This window comes from Pseudopipra pipra, chromosome 3, assembly GCF_036250125.1.
Source record: "Pseudopipra pipra isolate bDixPip1 chromosome 3, bDixPip1.hap1, whole genome shotgun sequence".
Lineage (NCBI taxonomy): Eukaryota > Metazoa > Chordata > Aves > Passeriformes > Pipridae > Pseudopipra > Pseudopipra pipra.
Window position 1 is genome coordinate 55,721,476 of NC_087551.1, and position 12,002 is coordinate 55,733,477.

The following is a 12,002-nucleotide window of genomic DNA, read 5'->3' on the forward strand; positions in this document are numbered from 1 at the left end:
TCTTTCCCTCTTCTTCTATGATAAAGCAGAAATCTAGTTTTAAAGTAACAAGAACAGTCATTACAGAACTGAATATATTTGACATATCTAACCTCACAAATAAATAAATATATACAAGGGAGGTTACAGCATGTCAACTACAAAACAGAAGCTTTACATTGTAGAATTGAGAGCATTCAAGAGCTGACATAGACAGTTTAAGATTACTACATGGTAGTAAAAAAAAAGAAAAATTCAGGAAAAATATAGTAGCTGTACATTAAACTGATAGGTTACAGCTCAGCTTCATTCAGGATACTGTGTTTTCTTTTTATTTATATTTTACTGATGTTTATATTTTACTGATATTTTTATTTTATTTATGTTTTATTGATTCCTTATTTTTTCAGGAATGTTTTGTGTTCCTTTGCTTTTAAACACCTTAATCAGGTATAAATCTCACAGTAAGCTGCTATGTGAACCCTATTATCTACAGTAGTTAAGCAAGTGGGATGATAAAATATAAGTTCAGTAAATGCTTGTACATAATCTCTCCCTAGACTATTTCACTTATTAAAGATATCTGACGACACTCATCCCTGTTATTAATAACATTTTAAGTGAATCAGGTTGACTTTTGTTCATACCACCATGTAAGTATCTGCAGTTATAAGACTGAGGTGTCGTTAAGGCCCATGTAGCAACAACAGTGTTTCTGGATGGAATACCATCAGGACATCCTCCTCCCACCAGGTGTTTGCAGCCAGGGAAAATATGCCATTTGTGCGGTCACAGCATTAAATGATCTCTACACACAAAAGCATGTGCAAAGAGCAGAGAAAGCACAAATCCACATCCCTAATCACTGAGCATCCACCTGCTTGGCAACTGAAAAATCTCAGCACAACTTTCTGGTCACCTTCTGAATGCAAATAATTAAATATTTGGCTAAAAATAATTTGGTTAAAAAAAAGTAATTTTAAAAATGAAAACTTCCATTAGGAGACACTCTCCTCTGAAAATAGTACTTGAAAATACCTGTGATGTTTCAGTGCATGCTTTCAGGAATGTGTGCAGCTACAATTTTTATAAAGCCTGTCATTGGATCAAACATGCTTAATGAGGAGAGACGCCCTTTTGCCACTCATGGCCACATGCTAATATGTCATATATTTATAAAGTTTAAACAAGTAAGCATTTTATGCTCTTGTCTATTCTCTGCACATATAACACCACCCCACCCCCCCCCCCCCCCCCCAGTCACTGTGGACACAGTGTAGCAATGTAAATTCCCTAATATTGCCTGAAGACTGTTTAAACTCTGTGCCTCCAACAACCTCCATCAAGTCATCCAACAGGGATGCCTGGAAACATTAGGTGCCTGGAAAGATGTTATTTGTTTATTATTGGTAAATGTATCCAGGTTATTCTAAAGTTGCAATGCCATCTGATGGAGGTGCCTACACATACAGTATATCTGAAATACAGAGACTGACGAACTCAGGGGTTTACAAAGAATTCACCTTGTATTTAAATACTTAAGATTAAGTTTTAGCACCATCCATTGTTTTTAGAATGTCTGTGGTACACTCTGTGGTTTTCTCTGTCATATTTACAGTGTGCATTATAACAAAAATATGTGTGGAGAGAGTTCTAGGTATTTATTTATAGATCTATATATAGTTGAATGTCTTCAATTTTGTTTTGTGAAAAAGAACATTAAACACAGACTTGTGATGGGAAATGCTGGATTTCACACATACCAATCAATAAATGCTGAAACATGACTTTGTGTAAATTGTGTTTCTTTGTACATGGACAAAAAATGGCCTGAATTTACAGCATATACTGTTTTGCATGATTAAGTCTATTTAGTTAAAAATGGTTTAAAAACCCTAACTGGTGTAAGGGTTTTACTAATTTCTGAATAAAGAAGAGTCAGCACTAGACAGTCAAGAAGCAAGAATCTAACAAGTGTCATAGGGAAAATCCATATTTTCCAGTTGAAAAAGACCATCAGTAAACTGTTCAATGAAAGCTTGCCTGTACTGCGTGAGATGTCTGCTATTTTCTCCAGGAGTCATGACTTGTTTCTCTTTGGACTATATAATTTGAAGTTAGGCTTGTGGCTCTTTAGCCTTAAAAAATATTTGCACAGGATTACAATTAGCTGTCCAGGTATCACGTTGGCTGGCACACACTTAAAAAACAGCTCAATACCACGGTGGAAAATTGTCTTTTTCCACAACAGTAAGAAGGTAGAGAAATGGGTCCTTAAGTGGAAGCTGTTAACAGAAGAGCATTATAAACTGGGGAAAAAATAACTAAACAGGTCACATTCTATGACATCCACTACTCTCAATTCCAGGCAGACTTTTTAACTTCCTTTGATTAAAAAGAAAATAAATCATAAGCTCAGTTAGAACTTTGTGCTACGACTAAATGTGTCAGACATGATGATATTTTTATAGAAGTTGTCGGAGTGAGGATTGCAATATCCTTTGACCTTGTCAATAACCTGGTGGACGGGGATGATTGATGTCTGTTCTCCATCCTCTTGGGCAAATTTTGAAGATGGCTTGTCAAGAAAAACATTCTCTAGGAGGAGGAAAAAGCAACAAGAAGTTAGGGCCTCTTACGCAAACTCACTGTTTAAGAGATGTGTCACTTCCATATAGATATGCCTTCAATTGCCACTACTGCTGAATGAAATTACTGCCCTAAAAGCCAGCAAAGAACTTTTTGGCTTGACATTGCTTCTTCTAAATTCTTTTAAGATGCCTGGTTTTGTGGGCAGACCTTTCGGGTATTTCTTGAAATTATCCCCCTATTCTTTTGCCTAAAGTGTAATTGACTCCTATGACTTTTTAATATATTAATTTACTGTTGATGCTTTGCATCTTGCTACCTTTTGATAGCACAGGAATAGGGGTGGCCTCCATAAATAGCATCTCCACTTAATACAGTAGTGGAAAATGACAGTAAACAGATTTAATTATTTCAACAGTGGAGGTTTTGAGCTATGTACAGAAATAACATAATCTGTGCAGAATGTAGCAGAAAATGTCTTGCATCTTAAAGCAGACAACAAGAGCTGAAACTGGCCTAAACCTTGTGCTTGTCTAGCATCACCTTTTTTTTTTCCATAATGTGGAGGGTACAGACTGAACAACTGTGGGGAGAAAAAGATGCAAAAACCAGGCATTCCTTCAGAGTCCATGAGCTATAAGCCAAGGGTGAAGCTGATGAGAAAAAGGAGCAAGGAAATTCCCAGACAGACTGAGAAAGTCTGCTCCAGTGGCTAACATAAGTGCTGTTCGGAGAATGGTCAGTAGGTAGAGCTCATGTAGTGAGAAATGAGAAGGAGAGACCTTGTCTCTCATTTTCTCAAGTATGTTGCATTAATGAGCTTTCTTTCTTATCTCTTCCACTGCAGTGAGTAAAGCTGGAACTAATTCTCTTAACCCAGGCAAGGTTTGGACCATTGCAAGCTGACAGTAAGGTGGAGTACCCTGGGAAGCAATGTTTTCTACAGGTGACATTTTTGATGGCTGTTTACAAGACCTTGGTGAAATCACCTTCAAAAATTCATTGTTAAAGGATCATTTAAGAATTAAGCGTATTACTTCAAGTATGATTCAATAAAAACTTTTTTCTTAGGAATAAATGAACTGAAAAATAAACAGTAACTGAAAAATAAACAGTAACTTGCCCCTGCAGAAGTCACGATATCAAGCCATAAAAGAGTATAAAGTGCTGCAAAGGAGAAATGGCTTGCAGACTGAGAAATGAAAACAGTTTCACTCATGAAAACAGAAACAGGCATGTTCAGGAATATTGAGATGATTTTTTCAAAGCACCCAAGAATGTCCATGAATTGCAGTGAGTAACTCCATGTCCCATAGCAAATTTCTGGGTACTCTGTGCCTTTCAAATGTATGCATTTACCAACCTATGGCTTCACACCTAGATACAGGGTTAAAATCATGTATCACTGAAGTAAATGGGAGTTGTATCAGCAAATTCTCTGCAGACATAATCTTAACTTCTCATTCATAAAAGTGTTGCATAAGTACTATCTACAAGTAGTTTGTTTCAGGCTTGTAGACAGCTGGGGCACAAGATGCCGAAGTGACCTCTTTCGTCCACCCATAAGGGTCCACCCAATATTTGTGTTGGTGCATTCTGCATTCAAGCAGCAGTTCACAGGATGGCTTGCAGGCATATACATTTTGTCACTCAGAGTTATTCTGAGTGTGACTGGATATAAAAAGAAAAAAGACTAATACGATAATGGCCACAGACCAAATAGAAATACATTATCTTAAAATTCCTGTGATAACTTTTATAAATACTAACAAATCTTCTGGAACTCAATCAGATTGGTTTTGCTTTTTAATGTATGCTTTGTGTATGGGTGTTTCAGGACAATTTCCTTTACCCAGACTACTCTACACAAGCACTAATGTCAGGACATGGTCTGTTTTCTAATATGGTATCTTCCAAATGCTTCATGCCCCATGCAGAGTGCAGACACCCGAAGTTTGAAGCATGCTTATCCTTTGATTCAGCATCAATGGAGCAAGATGTAACAGTGAGAAATAAGCAGTGTTTCTGATTAGCAAAATCCTTTGTGTCAATGAGGACATCATGCAAGAAGCATCCCTCCACCCTGTTTCAACCATGCATTCAACAAAAGCAATTCTCACTTTACCTGTAATGCTCCACCACTGATGAGGAAAGGGCCTTAGAAGACATTATCTATACCACAAACACATGAATGCTTGTGTCAATTCCAGGGAGCACATTATAACCATATTAACAAGACTTGCCAAGACACATAGCTATTACATTATTTGCCTGCAATTTAGCTAAGTCATCAAACTGAGAAATTCAGCTGTATTAAAAATCAGAATATGAATATTATTTTTTATTACTTTAACACGAGAAGATATGTTAGTATATGTTAGCAAAAATTCCTGTGAAGTATCACAATAAGATGTGTATTTTTAGAGATCAAAGCAAAATGCATTAAAATTTTAAAAATAAAACAGTCATATTCCCTTAATACCCATTAAATGTTTACATTACAAACTTCGATTACCTTGCCAACTAAAATCCCTTTTAGGAACAATTTATGCATGGGATTAAGCTCCTAATTTTTGAAAAAGGTATATGAGCAAGTTTCTTTTAACTTACTACTTCGTATCTGGAACAGTTTCTTTGTTTTGCTTTAAGAACACATTGCAAAAACTCCAGCCCTAAGTTTAATTGTTAGCCTGATAAATAGTCCCGAGTCCAACAAAACATTTAAGCATATTTTTATCATTAATCCCAAGACCAAGAGTCTAAAAACTGATCTGCCAAGAGTACAAATGGGGATTCTCTGGCTTCAGAACACAAGGCTGTCCTCTACTATTAAATCAACAGCAGCACTGTGATCGGTGGGTATTAAGGATGCTATTTGTGGAAGACTGCTGGTAGAAGTGTCCTTCCATAGGGAAGAGATGAAGACAGCTTGATCAGGGCAGCTGGGTGCACTGAAGACCAAACCTGACATGGCAGCAAAGACAGGCAGCCTAGGGAGGCAGGCACCAGCTGTGTGCTCCCAGCACAGTTGTGAAGAGCAGTCCTGAGAGCAAGCTCAGGTGTTATCAGGGAATTTCTAAGATACACAGACATTCTCTATAACCAAAAAAATTTAAACTCTTATAATACCTGATGTGCAATCCCTCTTGCTAATGGATGCAATGAATATTGGTCACTGGGAAAATAACAATTTAATTCTTAAAAAAATGAGATTTCTAGACAAAAACAGTGTGCCTAATCAAATCAGGCAATGATCATCAATAAAAAAAAGGAAGGTATTTCTTGGAAACTATGCCATGTATCAACAAAAGAGAGTGTGCCATCATAAGAGAGACACTGGAGACTTATGAAAACAATTTATACTTAAGAAACAACATAACTTTCATTCTAGTAAAATCATCTACTTCATACATAAACATTGTTTCTAATAAAAATTTTGAAACAAGTAAACACATCTTTGGGTTAAATATGTGCACAGATTTTATTACCATATGTTTATAATAGAGTATTCTGTAATAATGTATGTGACTTTACACAGGACAAAAACAGGAATTCACCAAAACAGAGTAACAAAAAAAAAAAGTGAGCTCTATGTGTAATTTTCTGAAATATGATCTCAGACATAACCAAACTTGCAAATCATTCCAGCTCCTCTCTTTCTTTGCTCCCTTAAAGTCTTCTTAAAATGAGCACATTTTCATGGTATGAGTGGAATACAGATGATGCCTTTTATTACATATACCATCGACATCTAAATAAATAAGCAGTAGATATGGCATGCTATTTGTAGAAGGCCAAGACTTGTAGAAGGCCATGCATAATCTAGGAACACTGTATCCATTTCCCAGTAGGCTCCATTTGTCGTTTTACTCATAAATGTTTTACAGTTAGATGGAAGGAGTTTAACCATGTGCATCAGCTGTGGACTTGGACTCTGAAGACTTGATTCCTATTTCCAGCTGTGCTGCCAGCTTTCATGTTACCTTGGGTGATGAACGTCATCTCTCTGTGCTTTGGCTACCCTGTGTTTACAATAGGATAATAAGCAAGATTTGCTTTCATCACACCTGCTTTATTTAGTATGGGAACATACCAAGGTCAGAACTACATATTGGATGTATTGCATGTTAGATAATGATTCTTATTAAAGTAACATATAATTAAAAAATACACTACACAAATTGATGAAATTTTCTCACATTGACCTTTGGGTAGAAACAACTACTGTACCTTTAACACGAAACTATGTATTCAAAGACACACTTGCACACAGTGTAAGAACTCACCTGTATGGCTGTTTCGTTTGCAATATGTATTTGTTGTAGATTTTGATTTGGATGTTAAGTAGGTTGAATTGGAGCCGATGGAACTAGAGGATAAGGATTTCCCAAGATTATCAGAACTCTTCTTTATAATATTGGTTGCCGTTTTGCTCCAGTCTAAAAATGATTGAAAAGTTTTACATAAATAACTACCATAGATACTAAATGCCTAATTTATTCAATTATGATTATTTCAGGTAACAGATGCATTTCTTAATATTGCTTACAACAAACAGCCTATCCTTTTCCTGTTAGGCAGCCTCTTTTGTTCTTAAGAATCAAAATTATTCCAACTTAATTTACTCCACCACAATAGTTAAAATTGGTGGCTCTAACACTCTAACAATCATTTGTTAGATTAGAACTGTGAATAAGGCCTAGCTTTCCAGGCTACAAGAGAGCAGAGAAGCTCTGTAGCAGTATAAGGATACCATACTTTCATGACCCGAAGAGCAAAATCTAAAGGGATGGATAGGATCATTTACAGTGATCTTACCATCTGAGGGCTTGATCTGCTGAGGAAGACACTACATACTAGCAGATTCTCAGCTGATTGTTTAGAATATTGGTGCAGTATTATTTTACACTGTTTATTCAGTCATTCCCATTTTAAGAGTTTTGTCCAAAGCATTAACACAATAGGCTCTTATGCTGGAACAACTTAAAAAACTAATACTGATAAACTGAGTGAGGAAAACTACCAGTGAAAAACTCAACAGTCTGTCCCAATATCAGTAGAATAAAAGCATCTAACTACTTCTGTATCAGATACTTGCAGGTAAGTGCAGGAAGTTTCACATTTGAATCACCTTGCTGTTATTCACTGTACTTCAATGAAATTCACAAAATGGAAAAGAAGTCCAAACCAAAGACACCTAGGTCACTTTATCCGAAATCATTGCTATAGGGTTTATGTATGCAAGTTCATATTTGACTTATATTTCACTGTTCTGCCTGAAAACGGTGTCAGGTTCATGCAGATTAAAACCAGCTCGTAGAGATTGACTGGTTAATGCTAGACATAATGACATCACATTAACTATACCACTGAAGTATTCAAATCCTTCATGTTTTTATTTCTATCATATGCACAAGCTGCTCAACAGCAGTATAAAAAAAAAATAGTTTGATCCATCTGCGTTTTTCAGTTCAGGAGTTACAGCATAAACCACACAGAAGCTGAATGTATGAAACAATTTGGATGTCTGATCAGAATGAATATGGTTTTCCCAATTTGTATTAGCTCTTTGAAATAATGAATCAAGTTTTCTTACTACAAAATGAAAGTATGTTTTAGAGTGTACAATGAGAGTACATTCCCTAAACAAAACAGAGCAGGACAAGCAAAAGTCTTGATACCAAAGCAGTTACTTTAAACCTTGAAACAAGCCCTGTATGCCAAGAGAAAAAGAAAGGACACAAGGGTATTTGGAGAACTGTTATTACCCAGGACAGACTGGCTTACCGTAATGGGCTATGAGCTTATGCCACCTTACATCAACTCTAGATTTGAACACTGGTCATTGAGCAGGAACCATATGAGAAAGAATTATATGGTCCAAATCACCATATCAGGCAGCAAAGCAAAATCCAGTTGCCTGAACACAGCAATCTAATGCCACCCGAGATGGCCAAAGGTGCAGGAAACTACAAATGCAGTGGCCCAAGTGTTACTTTTATGTGTCCAAACCAACTGCTCTCCTTGCTCCCTGACTGTTGCAGATAAAGTTGAGCTTCAGCCATGGAACCTAATCAGGCTTCTGCTTAAGGAATTTTCTATATTTCTGAGTGTCTAATGGTCTTTCTGAATTAAATGGTGAAGGACAGACAGTTTAAAAGGACAAAGATAAAAGCAAAAGAAGACAGAATGTTTCTACACGGCTTTTAAGAGTTGCAGCTACATCAGCCTAGCAGTTCACACAATTCAGTCAACATACTTTAATGAAGGAGAAAATGAGTAAAATGGATTTTGAATGACAGAGTTTGAATCTCTGGATCCTTATTTAATTTTTTTTTTTGCATGGCCCAAAGGGCCTTCCAAAACTATGCTTATAGCAGTACAAAATTTACCAGCTGCTTTCAGTGGAAAACTGAGAGACTTGAGAGTTTTTATGAAGTGATATCTGAAAAGTGCTTTGGCACTGTTAGTACTGAAGTGACAGCCTGTGATTAATATATTTTTCCACATCTCTGGCTTACCTTTTATTATATTAAAAGTAACTAACAAGCTGTTTACCTGGACTTTTAAAGACAACTGCAGCACCTAAGGATGGGAGCTGTGAACTGTTTTTACCTGAATTGTCTGCCAGTCGGAATCTGCCACAACAGAGATGTCTCCTCCATTGTTTCTGCACATTTTCTTTCATAGCACAATGGAATACAAATATAAACAAACCTTGAAAAAAGCAAACAAACACCAAATGAAGCATGTATTTATAAACAGATAAACAGATTAACTAAAGTCTATGATCAAAAGTCTATGAAGTACAAGCAAAGAAAAAATAATCTTAAGATTTTGTTATTGTCATCTATGCTTCATTTAAGAGGTATGGAAATTAACTAAAAATTTTCCCATCCTCTAGTTGCTATATGGGTATTTGGGATATTAGAATACAGAGAATAGGACCCATTTTATTGGCACTGTTGATATAGATTCAGCTCAGTGCTGACCTTTTAGTTTTATTTTTTTTTTGGCTTAGAGGAAAATGATTAAAAGGTTTTTTCTTTGAACCAAATGACTATTTTGCAACCAACAAGACTGCAAGAGACAGACTGCAAAGTAAATACAGACACTATGATATTAGCAAGGAGATAATTTATCTCCTTCTGTTCCATACCTACTGATCTGTGGGCTGCATTCTTTTAAAACCAGAAGTCTTGCAAATGGCATTAATGGGTGTCCTAAAAAAGCACACTTGGATTTACTTGCATCACATGTATGTACTTGAAAAGATTATGAAAATGTTAAGAATATGTTCAAAAGTATTAATCAGGTGTCCAACTACAAACTTCCAAAGAAAATGAACTGATTTGTGCATGCAATTGCAGTAAAAGTGTTTAAGAATGTTTTTGCAGAGTTGATCTTTCTCAAGCAATTGTTAAATTTTGATTTTCAAGACAGGAGATAAGCATCCTACCATGTGATAAAGTAGGTCTTAACAAGACATATGGTACAATTTCATCATTCTACAGATACACTTTGGAGCTAAATATAGCAGCTGGAAATCTTATGTGCTCCTGGTTTTTCCCAGGCAGGCTCTGTCTGTGGAATCTTTCGTTGTTCTCCAGCTTAGCCTATTCTTGTTTTACTCGTATTCTCTGGGAGAGAGCCAACCTGAGGCTGAACACCTGATTGCAAAATGCTACTGCCAAATCCCTCATGATTACATATTAAACATGAATAAATGCTACATAAGGTGGGCAAACGTGGTCAAGTGGCTTCCTCTAATACCATTCCTTTATGATTAACATGAATGGTTCCATATACTAATGAGTACTGTGTTTCAGTTGGTAGAACAAAATGGCAGGGTATAGCTTGGATAATAATGCTCTAGACACTCAAATTATCTTCTCTCCTCCAAATTGCTGAGGTCTAATTTTCCACTAATGCATGTCATTGAACTGGATTTGTATTTGCTTATAGCCATTAGGCCAGGATGAGACCTCTGAGATCACTTAACTTTAGGTAAGGGTTGTGTCATGAAACACGTTTTTCCCAAATTTTTTCAAGAGCTGATGGGGAAAAAAAAGGAAAAACACAATTTAAAAAAGGCAAACATACCTTGATGCATCTCATATGTAACCTCTCTCAAAGTATGGTTACTGTGTTTGCATTTAGTGAAATATTTTTGTGTGATTTGTTTAAAACACACGAGCAATTCCAATGCAATCATTAGCAGCTCTTACAGTCTTACAGTCTTAGAGACATGCAGTTCCTCTTAGGACTTCTGCACAGCTACAAACTTTGTAAATTGATGCTTTATTAAATCGCAGTAAATGTTTGGAACATTCTGAATTGTTAAAAAAGAAAATGCATATTCTGTAGTAATGCAAAACAAATGTACTGCATTAAGTACTTTGCCTTTGCCCTGTCTGGGCTTGGTCTCCAGAATTTTTTTCTCTGTATTTCATTATTCATTAAGTTTACAATGTGCTTTTAGTAGTACAGCTTTGGTTTTGTTTCCCAGAGACAAATCAGACCCTAGGCTTGGCTGTAGCTTGGCTCTGACTTGAAAGTATTTGGCTTGCCCAGGCATATATATAAAATGAGCAGCCAAAAAAGAAATGTTCCCAGATTTTTTACTCTGTGCCTCAAGGAGAGAAAAATAATTTCCTATGTAGATGAAATAGCAAAGTACAGTAACACCAGCAGTTGCTGCAATTTGCTTTTTCACTGCCAGTGCACAGAAAACTGCTGATGGAGGCTGCTGATATGGCTTAAAATACTCGTGCAGCTTTTAAAAAACTTGAGAGAGAATAATAATAAACGTATTTATTAAATAAATGTATTTACCAAGGTCTCAATAATTAAGCTCATGCTAATACTGCTGAAAAATTTGCCACACTGAACTGCTTTTTGGCTGCTAGGAAATGCCTCTTGACACAAATCCTAATTTTTAGTTTGTTCCATTCCACCCCCTTACTGGTACATGAACACTGCACCACTTATATGTGATTTTAAACATACCTCTTTTTTCTTTAGCTTTGCCTAACTCTTTCACAGCAATAAGTACTTTCATATAGGAGATTGTTATCTTCCTGGGCTTGATGTGACATGCCCGACCGTATACTGTGTCGCTATTGCTACCACAATCCAAGAAAAGCTCATCACTCTTCTTTTTGCGTTTACTCCTCAGCTTTTTCACTTTCATCTTCTGACTTAGGTGCCTTCCAAATACTCATTTTCCATTAAATAGTGCTGTTACCCCACAGAGACTTAAACAGTGGTGGTCAACCTTGTGTGCACTCTGCACATACAAGCTTAATTGATTGCACTGGAAATTCTGGTTACAGAAAACTTGTTTAATTTGATCCTTGGCATGCTTTTCAGAATTTAAATCTTTTTTCATGTTCTTCCCATACTTCTAATCTCTCTAGGCCCTTCTGAATTTC

At 36.3% G+C, this 12,002-nt stretch overlaps 1 protein-coding gene across 6 annotated transcripts in view; it reads right to left on the reverse strand.

Moving 5' to 3' along the window:
- Nucleotides 1-2,132: 2,132 nt before the first annotated feature.
- ADGRG6 (adhesion G protein-coupled receptor G6) overlaps nucleotides 2,133-12,002 on the reverse strand; it is a 105,964-nt gene continuing 96,094 nt past the window's right edge. For 4 of the 6 annotated variants that reach the window (XM_064649297.1, XM_064649296.1, XM_064649295.1 and 1 more), the window contains 3 exons: nucleotides 9,184-9,285; nucleotides 6,855-7,007; nucleotides 2,255-2,577 (listed from right to left, as the gene is read on the reverse strand). In XM_064649297.1, coding sequence (XP_064505367.1) covers nucleotides 2,399-2,577; nucleotides 6,855-7,007; nucleotides 9,184-9,285 — 434 coding nt within the window. In that variant the 3' untranslated portion in view covers nucleotides 2,255-2,398. Of the gene's footprint in view, nucleotides 2,578-4,693; nucleotides 4,741-6,465; nucleotides 6,591-6,854; nucleotides 7,008-9,183; nucleotides 9,286-12,002 lie in introns of those variants that run through there. The other 2 variants (XM_064649298.1, XM_064649299.1) reach the window with 2 other exon arrangements.